The sequence below is a fragment of the Schistocerca nitens genome, chromosome 3 (genome assembly GCF_023898315.1).
Source record: "Schistocerca nitens isolate TAMUIC-IGC-003100 chromosome 3, iqSchNite1.1, whole genome shotgun sequence".
In the NCBI taxonomy this organism is placed as follows: Eukaryota; Metazoa; Arthropoda; class Insecta; order Orthoptera; family Acrididae; genus Schistocerca; species Schistocerca nitens.
In genome coordinates this window covers 605,889,469-605,910,199 of record NC_064616.1, presented here as the reverse complement: position 1 = coordinate 605,910,199, position 20,731 = coordinate 605,889,469, and the positions used below count along the sequence as shown (strand labels likewise).

At 42.7% G+C, this 20,731-nt stretch overlaps 1 protein-coding gene across 1 annotated transcript in view; it reads left to right on the top strand.

Annotated features, from left to right (window-relative positions):
• LOC126249677 (organic cation transporter protein-like) overlaps positions 1-20,731 on the top strand; it is a 210,546-nt gene that overhangs the window by 123,394 nt on the left and 66,421 nt on the right. The window contains exon 8 of the mRNA XM_049951356.1: positions 11,473-11,783. Within this exon, the coding sequence (XP_049807313.1) occupies positions 11,473-11,783 (311 nt within the window). The remainder of the gene's footprint in view (positions 1-11,472; positions 11,784-20,731) is intronic.

Below are 20,731 nucleotides of genomic sequence, written 5' to 3'. Positions count from 1 at the left end.
TATGTTGTTTATAGATAAGCTGCTGTGGGGGAGGGGACGTGAGAGATGGAATTGTCTTGTTTATCTTCTAGTGATGACAACTCACGGTCGTGCGCATCTCGTACCGACCAGATGCTTATAGTAACAATTACACACGTAAATAACATGGATTCATGACTGCACATTATACAGACTGCCATCTTCGAATGTGTGAGCATACTTAGATATAGCAAGGAATACAAATGTAAATAAGGCTGTAAATCAACGCAATTAGTAGAGAAGAAATATTTTAAAGATTTGTTAAGCGCTTGTGATGGTACTGGATAATGCATTTTAAAATAAATCTGTTATTACCGTTATTAATTGAACACACCCGCTCCCATCCTCTTTTGTTTCTGAGTACTCATTATACTTACAGGTGTTTTCAATTATACATGTTAATTAATGTATAAGGTGGTTGAAAAACACAAAACACGGACGCAATCCTAACGCCCCTGCTTTTGTAGAGGCACAAATACCGTTCATACGTTGCCTGCCTGTGTTGCGTTCAGTTAGTGTCTCTTGCTCGTTAAGGACACACCAGTTCTTGCAAAACTGAATATAGCAAAAGCCCAACCTGTCGAGCGTCAAGTTTTTTATTTGTATGGTGGCTGGACGTAATCGATAAAATATACAGCTGTATTTACATACTATCTGCTTTCAAAGTATTGCAATACATTATTTGTAAGTAATGCGGGCGAAATGTGAATGTTTGAATGGATGTGAGACAAAACTAATCTCTTCTTGCCAAGAGTTCACGGTGGATGTCCGGGAATGTTTTTGGAAAAACTTCTAATCCTGTAGATATTTCTTAAGCTCTTCTCTGTTACTGTCGAAACTCCTTGTCTGAAACTTGAGCAGTGGGTGAATTATCTCGCCATTATTTTTATTTTATTTTCTTTATTTTTTAAGTTTACAGCATTTTGCGACCTGACTAACAATTTTTCCAGCGTCACGAGGAAGAATGCTGCACCTAAAGCTTCTAGCTCTTTGGGTTATCGTAGGAGGTCACTTCAATTTGGCAACAATGGCTTCTTTGACACTGATTTCTTTATTTAAGCGCCATACAACAACAGGATTACTCTTCGTCAAGCAACTATAGTGCCCTACATGTTGGATCATTGTCATTGGCAGCAGTGAGGCAAAGAACACAGTCGTCAAAAAGTATTCGGAAGGGTGCCAACATGAAACGATCAGTATTTTTCGCGCGTCACCCATAGTCTCTGTTGGCCGAAGAAATCCAGTGCTTCCAAGGTTATTTTGTTTACCTTTGTTTAGTGCATAAATAGAGCTTTTTGTTACTGTTTTCAAAATGAATCCTAAAAAACCATCGTCTGCGTAGAATTTTTTCAAGAAAGTGGGGACAATAGTCAGTTTGTGAAGTGTACCATCTGCATCTAAGAATATAAACATTCAGGGAGTACGACTAATTTAAGAGACCACCAAAAAAGAAAGTATGGTGAAAAACTAGAGAACCATGAATGAGTAAAAGAATTGAAAGGTGAGGAATCAACTTGCAAGCTAGATAAAGTGCAAGAGGTGAAAAAAAAGAAAAAAGAAACTGAGAATCTCTATAAAAAATTATTTTGACAGAAATCACTTGTAGGATGTCAGTTCAAATGTACAAAAAAAGGTTATGATTCTCTTCATGTGCAAATGACCGCTATCGATATGTTGCCGTTCAGAACTTCCAACCATCAAGGTTTGAAAATTTTTTATTACCTTAGACAACAGATTTGAGTTGCCAGAAACAACAAAATCAAATATTCACTGATCCATGCTGAGTTACGGTTCCTTCTTGTGACCGGTACTTGCCAGTATAAGTCAAGTTGGTATAGCTTGTAAAGTTTTTCTTTGCTGCTTGGAAGTACAAAGTGAGCTTGCGATTGCGATCAACGAAAGTTCAAAACCACTGCCTTTCTTCACAGCAGGAAATTACTTGCCTATGCAGGAGATAATAGGTCTTCTTGAACCTTTTGAAGTAGCAACAAGAACATTCTCAAAGGAGTCATACGTCACTGCTTCCTTAATTATACCTCTGATACGAGGTATTCCTGCAAAGTTGTCAGATTTGGAAAGCACCTTAATAACTAATGAAGCACGAAGTGTTGTGGATTCCTTGAATAAATCAGTCAATCAAAGACTGATACAATTTAACACGCTAACTTTTAACGTGCTTGTGACATTATTATATCCTAGGTTTAAAAAATTTGTTTCCGAGACATTGCGAGAGGCAGACAAAGCTGCAGAATTACTTCAGAAAGAGTATGCTGCTATCATCGCATCGACGCCGAGAATAATATCTGAAATAGAAGCATCCATGAGCAGTGCTAATACTTCTTCTGATACGTTTGAGGTAACGGGCGAGTTATGGCACCCTGACAATATTCTAAGTTCGGAGTTGTCGTGGCCGCAAGGGGCCGCCCGGCAATCCGGGGCTCGTCAGCGACCGCGTGGTGCCGTACGTTAGACGGAGCAAGAGCGGTAGCCCCAGCGCGTGGTCCAGGCCGGCCACGTGGCTGGGAATTCCATGTTAACGCTGTGTCGCGGAATGGGCTTTGTGTCGATGAAGGAGATTTGTACGCCACGGAGTGCCAAAGATGGCGGACTTTGTGAAATCTTAATGGCAGACATTTCACAGTTCATATAGAAATTAATAGTAGCCAGAGAATCGTGATACCTCAAAAAGAAACATTCACATTACCATTATTTCCACGACGATTCTGATGGTGTAATCAGATTTTCAGTATTTTTATTAGTTTAAAGTTTAGTATCTGATCATAAATTATACAAGTAACACTCAGCAACGAATTTCCAAAATCTAAACGGTTGAAACATCCCCTTAGAAAAATTAAGAATGACAATGCTGGTAAACCTCTTACGTTATTTGATTTTCAAACAGCTGAGCAAAACTGAACGTACTCAGAAATTTCTCTCTTTACTTATTCAGTCAATAATTCCTACAAAAGAATGGCCCTGACTAACAATAACCTATACCTTTCACGAATCACTTACCTTACAAAAATCTTCGTTACTCAAACTACTGCAATACTGCGTGCGCCAATACTGCCAGCTAAATAAAAGATTCTAACTACTGAAGGCACTAACCACTGATCGGCATAGTTAGCAAATGAAAGATTTTGATGGAGAACAAACAATGTATTTACTTTAATAGTGTTCAAAAGTCGTAATATATATATATCAGTTCATGACATCCGGTCTTACAAATTTCGTTTTTCTGATAGACACACGTCCAGATCATCCGCTCTCAAAACTCTGCCATCTCACTCCCCACATCCACCACTGCTGGCGGCTCGCGTCCAACTGCGCAACGCTATGCACTGTTCACATCCAACTGCCCAACACTACAATAGCAAATATTCCAACAATGCAAACCAGCCACAGACTGCACACAGCACAGTCAGTGATTTTCATACAGAGCGCAACGTGGCGTTACCAACATAAAAATCTAAACAGCCTACTTAAACAGTTCATCCGATTTTGTCGATCGACATGTCTTTAGAAGGCTATTAGTGTAAACCTAAACTGGTATAAATTACAGGCATGTAACTTGAATAGTACATGAGTTATTGGAGGTCAAAGTTGCCGATTGCTATCGACCGTGTCAGGCCATAAGTATTCCACAGTTACACGAAAAAAAAAGAAAAGAAACGGTAGCAGCATGCTTATAAATATATCTATTCATCCATGTCTTTGTTTATATCCGATATACACTATTCATGAAGAAATTGGTCAATTATTCACTGTGTTTTAGAAAGCACAGACACATTAGGCTATTGGTTTACTTCTGATCTATTCCTTTGATATATGTTTATTTAATTTATTTATGTATTTAATAATGTGTGTTAGAGCGTGTTTATGGTCCAGCCGTAGGAATTTTATTTAATTCCAAGTTATTTAAATGTAAATCCAGTATTTCGAATGTGTTTCATTATGTTCGTGAGTGTGCGTTGGCTTGGAGACAGGGCAGGTGGGCTCTAGCCAATCACAGCGATCGTTCCAAAAAGGACATGTGGAGAGACTGTTTGGGAGTGGGGGAGGAGCATAGTTTCGAGAGAGGACAGGGGAGTTCTGGACAGTATGGGAGAGGTCGCGGGAGAGTCCTGGACGGTACGGCGCGACGGACGCACGGTCGCAGGAAAGACTTGGAGAGTGGAGCAATTTGCGCGTGGTCACGAGAGATAGAAATATTTCGTAATGCCGACTTGTGCACTTGTGAGATTTTCGTGGCTTCTGCAGTGAAGACGTAGTATGCTTTTAGAAATGAATATCTGACGAACTAGGTTGTTACTCATAACTAATTACGCGAAGCATGAATCTATTGTTTCCCTGTTATTCAACTTATATTTTATTTAATTGCTGGACCATCGACACCAATAAGTGTTTTACAGTAATAAAGGGCATTGTTAAAGGTACTTCTGCTATCGTACTCATCATTTAAAGTCGTTAAAATAGTACCTGCAGATTTTATTTAATTGCAAACTTTCATTTATAAATGTCTATAATACGTTCAAAATTCGCAATTGAAAAGTGATAGGAACCTTCGACCATTCGATTCATGTGTATGTTCATATTGTATACTGTAGACTCAGCAGTATTTGGCTTGTAATTCGGCAACTACGTATCCCAGCCTCTAGACAACGAAACCAGCCAAAACTTTTAATATTTCAACTCTGAGTCTGAGGCTACGTAGTTGAGGGCCATCACACTACATCATTTTTTTTAAAGTCCACATACTTCTTGTTGTGAATTGGCAGGAGCCAATTCACGGGGTTTGGAGGAAGCCGAAAGGCACGCGTTTAAGCTCACGCAGGCTGGCGTGAGGTCTGGAAAATGACAAGGAAATTAGAACTTAGAAAAACGGACGCAGATGGTGAAATACTTAACTTTAATCCATAATTGGTGAACATCGGTCTGACTGTACATGCATCCCAAGATAAATAACAAATGATAATGGCGGCTTGCTAGGTCGTAGCAAATGACGTAGCTGAAGGCTATGCTTACTATCGTCTCGGCAAATGAGAGCGTAATTTGTCAGTGAACCATTGCTAGCAAAGTCGGCTGTACAACTGGGGCGAGTGCTAGGACGTCTCTCTAGACCTGCCGTGTGGCGGCGCTCGGTCTGCAATCACTGATAGTGGCGACACGCGGGTCCGACGTATACTAGCGGACCGCGGCCGATTTAAAGGCTACCACCTAGCAAGTGTGGTGTCTGGCGGTGACACCACACTTCTACCAGTTTGAAATCGGATGATCTACTTTTTCTGCCCAATCAGCAACAGCATAATGTCGATGTCGTTACAAAAATCAGTGATTCCATAATTGACCTACGTCAGTATTTTGAAAAACTTGTAATAGACAATCGTGCTTGTGTATTAGAATACTGGCTAAAATCTGATGGTATGTTGCTTATAATGGCCACTAAATATTTGTGCATTCCAGCGACTTCAGTTCCTGCAAAGACCGTTTTCTCCAAGGCAGGAGTAACAATTATTGATACACGCAACAGACTAAATGGGAAGAATTTAAATACTTTTCTTTTTATAAGACGAAATTTGCGTATCTTGCAATGTTGTATTTTAAACAACAGACTACAGAACAAGAATTTAAATACCGTACTTTTTATAAAACGAAATTTGCGTATGTTGTATTGTAAACGTAATGTTTTCCGCCAATTAACAAATGGGGAAGGGAAGATAGCAGTAGGGCAGTCCAGCAGCAGTATAACAACCTCAAAAATAAATAAAGTAAATAAATAAAAACAGTGCCTTACATCCTTCCTTTCCAGCAGCTTAGAAATGGAGAGGGGAGGGGGAAGTGGGGGGAGGGGGCGAGTAGGGGTGGTGACATCATCATGTGATATTGCCACATGTACACCCTCCCCCCCCCCCCCCCCCCCAAGGAGAGGAGGTGGGGGACGCTCCAGGGAAAGCCGCCATCTTGAATAAATTTGGCAACAATACTGACTGTCCCAACTTCAGCTTTGTCTCCCTACTACCATGAAGACAAGGTATGAGAAATTAGGGCTCATACAGATGCACATTGACAGTCATTTCTCCCTCACTCAATAAAGCAGAGCAAGAAAGGAAATGACTAGTGGAGGCTGAAGGGACTCTACAGTGGCTTGCCGGGTATGTGTGTAGATGTAGCTGTATTTCGAGATTGGCCCATGAATCAATGGAAACGTATTGCCTGCTTGAATGAATCATGTTTCTTGTTACATCAGGTCGATGGTCGTGGCTGGACACACCATTATCCTTTGAAAAAGACTATTCAAAAATCTACTGCACCAAAGATGCAGGCTTGGGGGGCTGTTATTCTGTGGGGTACACTCACCTGGATATCTGTGGGACGTGTGGCAGTAATCGATGTCATCATGACAGTTGTGGACCACGTGAACATTACTGCAGACTATCTGCATCTATTCATACTTGATGACTTCCCTGATGGCAGTGGCATCTACTAGTACGATAACTGTCCCTATCGTTGAACCAAAAATGCATAATAAGGATACATTTGATACCCTCAAACACTCACCATGAAATGACTTGCCTTGTGCACTGAGCTGACGAAAGTCCCAGGATACCTCCTAATATAGTGTCGAACCTCCCTTTGCCTGGCGCAGTGCAGCAACTCGACGTGACGTGGACTTAGCAAGGCGTTGGAAGTCCCCTGCAGAAGTATTGGGTCATGCTGCAAAAATGTTGTCGGTACACGATTCTGTGCACAAAGTGACCTTTCGATTATGTCCCATAAATGTCTGATGGGATTCACGTCGGGCGATTTGGGTGGCCAAATTATTCACTCGAATTGTCCAGAATGTTCTTCAAACTAGTCGCGGATAGTTGTGGCCTGATGACATGCCGTGCTGACATTCATAAAAATTCCATCATTGTTTCGGAACAAGAAGTCCATGAATGACTACAGATGGTCACCAAGTAGCCAAAAATAACCACTTCCAGTCAACGATCGGTTCAGATGGACCAGAGGACTCAGTCCATTCCGTGTAAACACAGTCCGCTCCATTATGGAGCCACCACCAGCTTGCACAGTGCCTTGTTGAGAATTTGGGTCCACGGCTTCGTGGAGTCTGTTCCGCACTCGAACCCTACCATCAGCTCTTACCAACTGAAGTCGGGACTCATCTGACCAGGCCACGGTTTTCCAGTCGCCTAGGAACCAATTGATGTGGCCACGACCCCAAGAGAGGCGCTGCAGACGATGTCGGTCATCTGCTGCTATATCCCATTATCGCCAAATTTCGCCGCATTGTCCTAACGGATTCATTCGTCGTACGTCCCACATTTAGATGGTTACTTCGCGCAGAATAGCTTGTCTGTTAGCACTGACAACTCTATGCAAACGCCGCTGTTCTCAGTTGTTAGGTGAAGGCCGATGGCCACTTGTAACCTCCCCCTCACTTATCGACCTTAATGGCAGTGAAAAATTAAACCGCGGGTACCTAATGGAAATTTGGGAAAAGCAATCGTCACCGAAGTTAATCTGTCGGTAAAGAGGGAGGAAGGGTTACATCTAAATGAAAGGAAAAATTCAAATGAAATTGGTGGAAATTAATTTTGAAGAAGCGTAAAGTCAATGAACAAAGTAAATGTGCCGTCGTTACGTTAAAAATTAACTGGCGTTAATTAGATATTTGAGATTTGGGGAAAATTACGGTCGCAAGTCCTATAGACAACTACTATAATAACTGAAAAAGAAAGGTTAATGCACATATAATTAGCACTAAAAGCGTGGCAACTGAGGGTTGACAAGTGTTGTGTGAAAACTGAATGTTTGTGCGAAGTAGTAAATTTCGCTACACTCTGACTTAATTTAGCAAAAGAATCAATAAACCCGGAAAATTGAAAGTTAATTTAGTGACTGAAATTAATAGTGTACTTTGCTTCTGAAGCACTACGAAATTAAATTAAATGAGGTTAGTCTTGGGCTACCCCAACAATCATCTCAAAAGCTACTTGAATCTACGCAATTTAGGAATAAGAGATTTAACTTTGAACTTGAATTAAATGATTTTCAACAATTAACAATAGTAAAATTTAGTACGTACCAAGCTGAGCTGCATGTAGGGAAGCAGCCTGCTCACGCCGTAGTAAACTCACATCAGTCTTTCCATTGTGTGCCAGCCAGTCCGCTGCAACTAGCTCTGACGTTATAAATGTTGCGCAATACTTTAAAAATCAAGCAAATAACCTAAAACATTTCTAGCATGTCAGGAGTAATACTAAAACAACATGTGTTGAATATCAGTTCGATAACTTTAGCCATTTTCGAAATTTGGACGTTTTTCTGTAAAAATCATTGGCGCAACAGAAAAGAGCTAGAGAATTAAAAATTGATAATTAGATTCATCTTTCATAATAATTTAATAAAAACAGTACTTTGGATTTCACAAATTAAAATTTTAGTGGAAATTCATTAATTTCTGGTTTTCGTCTTAAAACTTATGGAAGCAAGATAGAATAAGTAGGCTAATAAATAAGGCTAGGATGTTTATATTTAAGTATGTTGGAGATCCGCTATAACTATGAAGAGGTGAGAAGTTTCATTTGAATACCTGCAAAACTATAGCGATAGCGTATCTCCAAAGGGCCAGTTCAGAGCTCGTCTACTGCGTGCAGTGTAATTAAATTAATTCTCTCGCCCAAAATATTTAACTTAGCCACGTCAAAATTTTATTATCAATACTTACCTGCGTGCTGAATGCACATTTAAATTAAGAGCTTCATCGGCCATCAGCAAGAGAAGCTATGATTTATTAGGTGGATGGAGCGCCACCACATTGGCACTTATCTGTCCGTAACTACCTGAACGTCAACTACCCGAGGCGATGGATCGGCCGCCAGGCAGCCCGTGACAGAGCACTTCATCACTGGCCTCCAAGAAGCCCTGATCTTACCCCCTGCGATTTTTTCTTATGGGGGTATGTTAAGGATATGGTGTTTCGGCCACCTCTCCCAGCCACCATTGATGATTTGAAACGAGAAATAACAGCAGCTATCCAAAGTGTTACGCCTGATATGCTACAGAGAGTGTGGAACGAGTTGGAGTATCGGGTTGATATTGCTCGTGTGTCTGGAGGGGGCCATATTGAACATCTCTGAACTTGTTTTTGAGTGAAAAAAAAACCTTTTTAAATACTCTTTGTAATGATGTATAACAGGAGGTTATATTATGTTTCTTTCATTAAATACACATTTTTAAAGTTGTGGTATTCTTTTTGAATCACCCTGTATAAGAACGCTGCGCGAGGAAGCAAGGCCCCAGTTCTCTCCAGACGCTGAATAGCACGCCATCTGTGTCGGAAGTCGCGTCGCGTCGGTATCATTGCTACAAACAGCCTCGGATGCCGTATTAAGTTACTCGAGATACGCGTAACCATGAAATCATTTTCGAGTGAAGTGTTAATTCTGGGATGATTTTAATTATCTAGCTTCAGTTTGCGTATGTCGTATTTTCACGTGCCGCCGCGGGACAGACATTCTACCAATTATTTAGCGTGGCGTTTGATGAATCTAATCATCAAATTATGGCGAGCATTCATTTAAATATTTAATTTGGACAATTATAGTTGCATCAGCGCATTAGACTCTGAACTGCTCTGTTAGTTAGGTTGTGTGGATTCTTTTGTTTTTCATCTGTGACTTTCAGAATATACTCAACTATTTTAGAAAATAGTTTTTGATTATAAATCCCGGACAGTCTCCTAATTCCTCAGAGCTATAAGCTGTAACTATAAGTGTATTCTCTGATGAAGTGGGCACTAGGAATTCTAATTACAGGCTTCACGTTTTGCTAATCACTTTCTGGTAGCCAATATTGTAGTTAGAGAGCCAGTGTTGAGAACGGCGAAAAAACAGCATAAATAATAGGAACATTTTTAACAACAATAATTCCACCCGCCGCCCCACATGCAGTCACAGGTAAGCTAAAATATAGTAACAAAACTCGCACTCTTAATTTGTGCTTGTGTAATCTAAATATTGTAGCCAGCTATGAATACTTTAACTGAACTTTGAAATTAAAGCAGTGAAGTGGAATGATATTACTTTAATGCTGGCGTTTGAATATCAACGACACACGGGTTCATTTCGGAAAAGGAAGGGACCCTGCTTGGTAATGCTATTGGGACCATGAGCAACAAAAGTTCATGCTAAGTTGCTGTATTTTAGTGATGCAAATGGAACAGTTTGGAAAGCTGGGGCCTGACATACAGTTCTAAAACTTTACGTGCTTTCAGTCTTCCTTGTTGGTTGATTGAAGATTTGAAGTCGTCGATCGAGGAGGTGGCGACAATCACTGTTGCAGAAGCTGGATGTTGGCGTGCCTTCTTCTCGACACGGTCACCAGGCGAAACGGGCTCTTGATGTGTGCCAGCTAATGTTTCCCGTCCGCGACACCGTGCCAGAAACTATCATAGCAAGTCGAGCGCAATTACATGCTGCCAAACCCCGAAAGCGCGGCAACTTGCGGGAGCGTCACTCAACACACCTGCTCCACCGCCCTACTCCAGCCAGACTCTGCAGCGCCCGCGCTCCACGCGGCAGAGTTAACACTACCCAAGATCCTAAATACTTTGGTTCTCCGCACGAACTATCGATGTAATCGTTCGATAGCATAGCTTTCCCTAGGCAAGACCCAGCGTAAAAATACAAATAATATTTACAAAACAAACCAATTATATGGTTCAAATGCCTCTGAGCACTATGGGACTTAACATCTATGGTCATCAGTCCCCTAGAACTTAGAACTACTTTAACCTAACTAACCTAAGGACATCACACAACACCCAGTCATCACGAGGCAGAGAAAATCCCCAACCACGCCGGGAATCGAACCCGGGAACCCGGGCGCGGGAAGCGAGAACGCTACCGCACGACCACGAGCTGCCGACAAACCAATTATACATCGACATAAATGCATAAATATACATATACAAATTGTAAAACAATTACAATATATAAAGACACAAGAATGTCATATCTTCAGGTAACAAAATAAGGAAAAAAATTATAGTACAATAGATGGAAATAGGAGGATATTCATTTCCGGCGTTACACACTGTGTTGTCCGGAGTGAGAAGTAATGCCTGAAATTTCGTATTCTCGGCACGCTATTGATACTGTGTATCTTGGAATATTGAGTTCCCTAACTGTTTCCGAAATGGGATGTCCCATGCTTCTAGCTCCAATTACCATTCTGTTAATTCCCATCGTGCTGCCATAATGACGTCGTATACATTTTCACTTGAATCACCTGAGTACAAATGACGGTTCCGGTAGTGCACTGCCCTTTTATACCTCGAGTACGCGACACTGCCTTATTGACAACTGTCGCATGTCCTTTGTCACCTCAGTGTATGCTATTGGGAGTGGATGTAGAGTCCTGGCTTTCAGGATGTGCCTGTGTGTGCAGGCTGGTGCCAGAGTCTCCGCGCTGGCTGCTGGCGGTGGGGCGCCGTGAATCTGCGGTGCGTGTGCTGAGCCGCGGCGCCGAGCTGAACCGGCTGGACGCGGCGGCGGTGCGGGAGCGCCTGCCGGCCGTGATCCAGCAGCCCGAGGAGCAGCCCCGGCCGGGCATCACGGCGCTCTTCCGGTCCGCCTCCCTGCGGCGCAGGATGTGCGTGCTCTGCCAAGCCTGGTTCGTCTCCGGCCTTACCTTCTTCTCCTTCACGCAGTCTCTCGACAGAATGGGAAGCAACATATTTTTCAACATCACGATGGCAGGTAAGTTCGAGTTACCTTGCGAAGCCTTGACTCGTATCTCCAGAACGAATTTTCACTCTGCCGCGGAGTTTGCACTCATTTGATATTTCCTGGTAGATCTAAAGCATCTGCCGGAACGTAATTCGAACCTGGGACTTTTGCCTTTTGCGGGCAAGTGGTTTTACCGAAAGAGCTGTCCAGTCGCGGCTCACGATCCGCCCTCAGAGTTTTACTTCTGCTCAGGCGCGCTCATACTTAAAGGCTTTTAGGCGGAGCTGCCCCAGAATATACAGGGTGAAAAGTATTTAAACCGACAAACTCTGGGATGTTGTAGGGGACATCAAAACAAATATTTTTCCCTAATGTCATTTTTTCCTATGAGGATTATTTAAACCGGTAGAGGCAGCATTACGCTCTTCAGTTGTTAGAGGCCGTATTACGATCTTCATTTGTTGGAGGGCATATTACGATCTTCAGTTGTAGGCAACTGCTGTCTACCAGTTTAGTAGTTCATTGTGTCTGTTTACTAATGGAGCGATACACCGGGAGTGAGTACACTGATATCATTGGTGCGTACTACGTAGCGCACCACAACGGACGAGTTGCACAGCGGGTTTATCAACAACAATATCCTAATCGCCGTATCCCACATCATTACGACCTTTGCTACTGTGTACCAACGTCTGCGTGGGACCGGGTAATTTTGCAGATTACCTGGACAGGAACGCCTTCGCACGGTAAGAACGCTGCAATTCGAGGAAGCTGTCTTGCAGCGTGTGGAGCGGGATCCTTCAATCAGCACTCCTGCAATTGCACGTAACATGGGGACGAATCAGACGAATGTAAGAACAGTCCTTCGAGAGCAATTGTTGCATCCACTTCACATACAGCGTGTCCACAACCTGGAACCAGTTGATTATCCACCCAAAGCACAGTTTTCGCAGTGGTATCTGGAACAGTGTGAAATGCATCCTACATTTCCTCTGTGTTTTTTACCGATGAAGCAACGTTCGGGCGTGATGGAGTCTTCAACACGCACAATTCGCATGTTTGGAGTGAGGATAACCCACATGCCACAGTTTGGTTTTAGGGCGCAAAACTGCTATGGTCATTAGCGCATGCCACAGTTACTAGCGCTCATCAAGTGCGGTTCGTCGTTAATGTGTGGGTCGGTGTTGCTGGGGACTGTTTAATTGGGCCGTATCTGCTACCTAGGCCATTAAATGGCGGACACTATTACAATTTTCTCGCCAGAGCGTTGCTAGAATTGCTGGAAGACGTCCCGCTCCCTACAAGACGACGCATGTGGTTCCAACATGACGGAGCGCCGGCACATTTCAATCGTCGTGTGCGTCGATTCCTGGACCGACGGTTCCCAGAAACGTGGATTGGCAGAGGAGGTCCTGTACCATGACCTGTTCGATCCCCAGACATGTCCCCTCTGGACTTTTTGTGTGGGGAGAGATGCGCAACCTTGTTTATGCAACTCCTGTTGGATCAGAAGAGGATCTGGTTGCCTGGATAGTAGCAGCAGCAGCAACAGCAGCAGCAGGAACAATCCAGATTCTCCTGGGGTTTTTGCCCGTATCAGACAGAACATGATCCGACGGTGTAACCTTCGTTTACGTGTCAATGGAGGCATTTTTGAAAATCTACTGTAATTGAAATTGGGTTGTGTTAATGTGTTGTCTCTTGGTCATAAAAAAATGGAAAAGTGTTTCTTGGTTTAAATAATTTGCGGTAAATAAATCTTCCTCTACCGGTTTAAATACTCCTCATACAGAAAAATGACACTAGGGAAAAATATTTGTTTTGATGTCCCCTACAACCTCCCAGAGTTTTTCGGTTTAAATACTTTTCACCCTGTATAATGAAATATGTTTCTCAGCAACTGATTATAGAATTTAAATTGTCAGACGCATTTCGAATATTTCCCACACGAATATTGACTGTCAGCATTTTTGGAACTGTTGATATCGACTGATGTTGCTCAAACAGGTAATAGCCCTGGAGGTGTAGCTTCTACAGAGTACAGCTCGTATGGGCCTCCATAGTCTGAGCTAACAGAGCCTAAAGCCATCGGCACACGGGACGAGTTATCCAAGGCAGACTTGGCGCTCTAAGAGTTTTGTGATTTCACTCCCTGTTATTTCACGTTGGGGGGCCATTTTGTCACGTGAAAAACAAAAGGAGTTTTGCGACATTTCGGAAACATACCTCGTAAAGTAGAACCAATAGGAAGCAAAAACGCGGCCAGAAAGCAAGACGCCCTACTGTATTTGTCGTATTCAGTAGAAACCCATATTTGGTGGTTTTTATATTGTGCGTTATACCCTATGAATATATGCTGTTTCTAAGCATCAGCACATTGAATGTCTCAAGAACGGATCGTTACTTGTACGATATGTTGTAACAAAATGACGGGAAGCCTCATGTTGATGGTTAAAGTATTTTCGTATTTAGTTATTTTCGCTTTATAAAAAAATGGTTCAAATGGCTCTGAGCACTATGGGACTGAACATCTGAGGTCATCAGTTCCCTAGAACTTCGAGCTACTTAAACCTAACTAACCTAAGGACATCACACACATCCATGCCCGAGGCAGGATTCGAACCTGCGACCGTAGTGGTCGCGCGGTTCCAGACTGTAGCGCCTATAACCGCTCGGCCACTTCGGCCGGCCTTCGCTTTATAGCTCGCCTGTTACAAGAGTAAGCTGTTTTGTGGTAACGACCCTTGCATATTAATGAAAACGTGTCTTTCTTGTTAGTATTTGTTATAATTAAGTGTAAATTCATATTTCGACAGTTTAAGTCTTTAGAAGAGTGAAAGACAAAATACGAGGACGATCGCGGCATATTTTCAGCGTAGTGTAGTTAGTTGAGGCACTACGAAAATGCTTCAAATGGCTCTGAGCACTATGAGACTTAATAGCTATGGTCATCAGTCCGCTAGAACTTAGAACTACTTAAACCTAACTAACCTAAGGGCATCACACAACACCCAGTCATCACGAGGCACAGAAAATCCCTGACCCCGTCGGGAATCGAACCCGGGAACCCGGGCGCGGGAAGCGAGAACGCTACCGCACGACCACGAGCTACGGACGAGGCACTATCCTCCGGAAGTGAGGGTAGAATTTCGTAGGGTTCGCATCCTCCTGCTGTATACAGTTTTTTCTTTTCCCTTTCGCATATTCTAAAGGACTATGAGTCTTTCCTATGAAATTAGTAGAAATAATTTCTGTAATACTGTGTATTTGATGTTATGTAAATACGAGGCTAATCCGGAAAGTGAGGTTACAAGAATTTTTTGAAGAACAAAAAATGAATTTATTTTTATAAAATCTACATGTATTGTAGTGTAGGTCTTGCATTGTCTTTCTACATAATCATCATATATCTCAATACATTTTGTCATCCGTAGGACGAGTTTTTTGATTCCTGTGACACAGACGACTCCCGCGCTTTTTCAGCTAATTCTTCACTTCGATTTTGACCTAGTCGTCGTCAGAAAAGTGTTTCTACAATTTAGTGACCAGGTGGGACATCGGAGCTGTGAGACGAGTGGGTTAGAACATGCCAACCAAACGAAGGCAATAACTCTTGTGTTGCATCAGCGATGTGCGGACACGCTTTGTCATGAAGGCGACAGACCCCGGTTGTCAGCATCCCGCGACGTTTGTTTTGTATGGCTATGCGAAGTTTCTTCGAGTTCTCACAAAATCTTGCAGCACTTATTGTTTCACATCTTTCCAAAAAATCAACGAGTAGAAACCCTTTTTCGTCCCAAAACGCTGACACTATAATTTGCATCGCTGTTTGCTGAGTTTTGAATTGTTTGGCTAAAAAATAAATGCCGTGTGGCTAGGGCCTCCCGTCGGGTAGACCGTTCGCCTGGTGCAAGTCTGTCGAGTTGACGCCACTTCGGCGTCTTGCGTGTCGAAATTTTTTGGCTGAAGGAGAATGAGTATGGCGTCACTGCACTGATTATCGTTTGCTCTCTGGAGTATGGTGATTCGCCAAAATTTCACCTCCTGTCACTATAGAATTGAGAAAAGCCTCGTCTTCAGTCTCAAAACGGTCGAGAAATTTGTGAGCGGCACTAACTCAGTTCATTTTTGTACTTCGGTAAGCATTTTGGACACCCGTCGCGCACACAACTTGCGATAATTTAGTCGTTCGTTAAATGTTTGGACAAACAGCATGCAGGTCGTCAATTGTTGAACGGCGATAGGAGAGAAGATGTTCTTAAATTTTCTGCACCACATCAGCCACAAAAGACGACCTTCCGCTTTTGTCTTCATCGTGAATTTCCGTCTTTCAAAAACTGAAATTCCGTACCCATTTCGTCACATGCTGCCTTGACATTACGTCCTCTCCATAAACTGAAACAATTTCGCGATGAATCACAACGGCGTTCTTGCCCTTAGCATTTAGGTAGCGAATTACAACGCGCACTTCGCACTTGGCGGGAGCCGGAATCAGAACTCTCATTTCTAACAGTCACCACAACACTAACCGACAAGCTACTGATTGTCGGGAATGTTCGTTCCTTCCGCTATCTTCCCGCCACACGGCAGTGGTACCAACTTCCACCACGGATATTTCATGCTAGATTCCGGATAACCCTTGCATATGTGCACTTTTCTGTCAGGAGTGAGTTTCTTCGATTTGGTGAACTTTTATAAGCTGATGGACATGTACCTTTCATTTTAGTCTTTTTACACATTCACGGTATTGAAGTTTTCATTTATGTGTACCACAGACGGAAATGACTAGCATATGGTCAAGAAAGGAAATGTGCCTTCTAATAGAGCTACCGTAGGCATTCTACGCGCGTCCATTTCCGTGAACAAACTGCATAGTTTGCAGGCCAAGTAGAAGTGACAACTGCCGCTGAACGGCACTGATTGCGCAAAATTATGTTAACCAACTAGTGTCGTGTGCCGACGGCGCTTTATCTCTTAACGTTTGATAACCCGTCTGCATGCACGTCAACGTGAGCTGCCTCGTCCCGTGTGCCGACGGCTTAATGGTACCCTACCAACTTCCACACGACTTTCACGTTCCGCTGCTTACATCAAAAAAGAATGAAGAAACTGGCTAAAACTTCTTTATCGAGTCCTTGTCCCTCTATGTCGCTATTATGCTTTGATGCTTCATCAACCGACAGTTAGTATGAATGTTTTGACAGTGTCTTAGATACCGTAGTTTTTTGGTTCTGTCATTGGCAATTCTATCTGCTGTAGCAATAAGTTTGTAAATGTCTCCCTGGAGAGCACTAGAATATTCTAACCGAGGAGGTTCTGACCTTCTTGACTGTAACATTAAATGTCACCACCTAGCCGGAGTTTCACGAATGAATAGAGGAAATACGCGCGGGAAAAAGTCCCGTTATCGTTTTTATCAAGTTTCTTTTTGTGAGTGTATTTTGAGTTTCACTTTCTTACGAATAACTGCAGCGTACCGGGAGTCTGAAATGAAGACAACATGAATTTAGTGTGCAATTTATTAGGCATAAATTTCAAACATGAGCTTGAAAAAGAACTATTGAATCATCTAAATTTTAATGAAATGAATTTTACGACACGGAAGGGGAGACGAGCTGATTTCATCTATAAACAAAGCAGTTGTGGTAAGAAAACCGTGCATTAATAGACGAAACGAAACAATTTGTTGTAAGTACCTATTTAACCTACTAAATGAGGTGCTTAAAATTAGTCGTTAAATGTTCATATAACGCCGTCGCATTTTCTGATACTTTAGCACTTCAAATCGTACTAAAATGACGCGTTTCGAGGAGATCTTTAATACAGCTTATCACTTAAACTGCATATTTTCATAATACACAAATATAAATACAAAAAACAACGAATAGATAGACCAGCTTCGCAAGCAAGTCAACATGGTAACCGCTTCTTTTGCTTCTTGTCAGCCAATCACAGCACAAGCCCCGTGACGTCACGGAAGCATCACTATTTCGTCTCGCGGACTCATATACGCCGTGAATTGAATACACACAAAGCATTAAACGTCTAAGTTTGGATTTGAAAACACGAAAAACATTAATCATACAGCGAAGCATTAATGACCACTCTCCGAAACGATTTTTTTTAGTACGATTTGTTGCGATAAAGTGTCGGGAAACGTGACATCAGCAGATAAATGTACTACCTATAGATCCTATCGTGGATTTAGCTTCTGGTGTTGCTAAGTAGGTGAGTAAGAAACGGAAAGATGTGTGTAAACTTGTGGCTGGAGTGTGATATTGCTGGCCGGCCGGTGTGGCCGTGCGGTTCTAAGCGCATCAGTTTGGAACCGCGTGACCGCTACGGTCGCAGGTTCGAATCCTGCCTCAGGCATGGATGTGTGTGATGTCCTTAGGTTAGTTAGGTTTAAGTAATTCTAAGTTCTAGGGGACTGATGACCTCAGAAGTTAAGTCCCATAGTGTTCAGAGCCATTTGTGATATTGCTCCCAGTCTCTCCACCTCCCTCGACCCCCCCCCCCCCCCACCTTTTCCTGAAATCTTGGTTGCAGTGAAAGACTGGTCTGCGGCTAGATTAGTTCCGATCGGTAAATGTCGCAGCTTTTCCCAGTAAGGAAATTATGAGCCGCGCCTTCTTCTGCCAGTACCTCTCCTACCTTCTAAACTTCTGGGAAGCTCCCACCACCCCTCCCCCCTTACGCTATGGCTAAAGAATTTCTCCGCGATACCTTTTCTTCCAGAAGTGCTAGTTCAGCGAAACTTTGTGGTTCGTCGATGACACTGTATTTTTGTCAGAGACGGCTAAGAAAATTGAAGATCAGTTGAACGGAATGGTTAGTGCTTGAAAAGAGGTTATAAGACGAACTTCAACAAAAATAAAACAATAAATATGCAATGTGGTCGTATTAAATCAGGCGATGCTGAAGGAATTAGATTAGGAAATGAGACACTAAAAGTAGAAGAGTAGGTTTGGTATTTGGGCAGCAAAAAAACTGACGATGCAAGACGATAGCAACCAAATCCTTTCTGAAAAAGCGGAATTTGTTAACATCTAATATAAATTTAAGTCTTAGGAAGTCTTTCTGGAGGTATTTGTCTGGAGTGTACCCCTGATTGGAAGTGGAACGTGGACGATAGGCAATTCAGACAAGAAGAAAATGGAAGCTTATGAAATGTGGTAGCGTAGAAAAATGCTGTGGATTAGATGGGGAGATCGAATAACAAATTAGGATATAGTGAATCGCAAGGGAAAAAACAAATTTATCGCACAATTTGAGTAAATGATGGGATCGGTTGTTAGGAACATCTTGAGGCATCAAGGAATCGTCAACTTGGTAACGGAAGGAACTGTGCAGATAAGAAATGTAGAGGGAGACCAAGGCTTAAACACAGATGCGTGTAGGTTGCGGTAGCCAACTGCCTTACCGCAGTGGTAACACCGGTTTCTGTCAGATCATCGAAGTTAAGCGCTGTCGGACTGGGCTAACACTTGGATGGGTGACCATCCGGTCTGCCGAGCGTTTCTGGCAAGCGGGGTGCACTCGGTCCGTGTGAGGCAAACTGAGGAGCTACTTGATTGAGAAGTAGCGACTCCATTCACGTAAACAAACATACGGCCGGGAGAGCGGTGTGCAAACCACATGCCCCTCCATATCCACATCCAGTGACGCCTGTGGTCTGAGGATGACATGGCTGCCGTTGGGCCTTTCAAGGCCTGTTCGGACGGAGTTCAGTTTAGTTTAGTGGGTTGGGGTAATTATACAGAGATGAAGAGGCTATAACAGAACAGATTTTCATGGAAAGTTGCATCAATCCAGTCCTCGGACCAAAGACAACAAAATTCTTTCTTCCAGGTGTGCTAGTCCATTAATATGCAGGAGGGGCCTCTTAGAAGATTAGAATTTGAGACAGCTGTATGCGCACGTTATGTAACTCACTGAATTAAAAAAGTAAAAAAAAAAAACTTTGGAAGACAGGAGAGAGATACTGGTGGAAGTTAGGCTGAGAGGGCAGGAGTGAGTCGTGAGTCGTCCTTGGATGCCTCAATGCTTAGTACTCATCTGGAGGATCTTTCACTCTTTATGGTGCAGGGTCAATTATTGCCACATTTCGCACGATGCAGATATCGTGTCTGAATAATTTTGTAACTCATTTTGATAATCTGATCACTTTACTAGATAATAAACGACAACGTCATCTTCCAAACAATCTAAGACGGTTGCTGAGGCAGTCTCCTAAACCGTTTATATAGTTCGAGAACGGCAGGTAGCCTATAAAGCTTCCTCAGATATATAAGGGGTGGATGAAATATAGAAACACCAAAAACACGACACATTACTATGCCTAATACGGTGTAGGAAACCCTCTCACATTCAAAACAGCTTCCATTCGTCTCGGAATAGATAAATACAACTCCTGTGGGTTTCAAAGGGGTCTTATACTATTCTTCCTGTAAAGTAGTGGCAAGTTCAGGTAATGATGATAGAGGTGGATAACGATCACGTACCCTTCCCTCCAAAGTTGACCTCAAAGGATTAATAATATTGAAATCTGGCGACAGGGAGATGTGAGCTGTGTGAACAGGGCCACTGTCGTCGTGGAACACGGCACCATTCGGAAACAAACATTGTACCATGGGAAGTACCAGATCAGCCACAGCGGTCACATAATTCATGGTAGTAATGCGACCTTGTAGAGTAACCACGGGGCGCATGGAATACGACGATATGATTGACGAACTCGCCGAACACCACCATGTTTCAATCTTGGGACGTAAACTCGACCAGAAGTTGGAAACAGTGTGCAGCAAGACTCCTCCAACCAAATCACTTTCTTACATTGCTCTACAGACCTTGTTTTATGGCTTCGGCACCACGTTTTCCAGTTACAGGCATCTACATCACTGATGAGCGATTTTGGAGTTCCAGCTCTCCCTGCAAATCCAGCTTATGGTCACCCTTTGTGTTTTTTTTATGCTAAT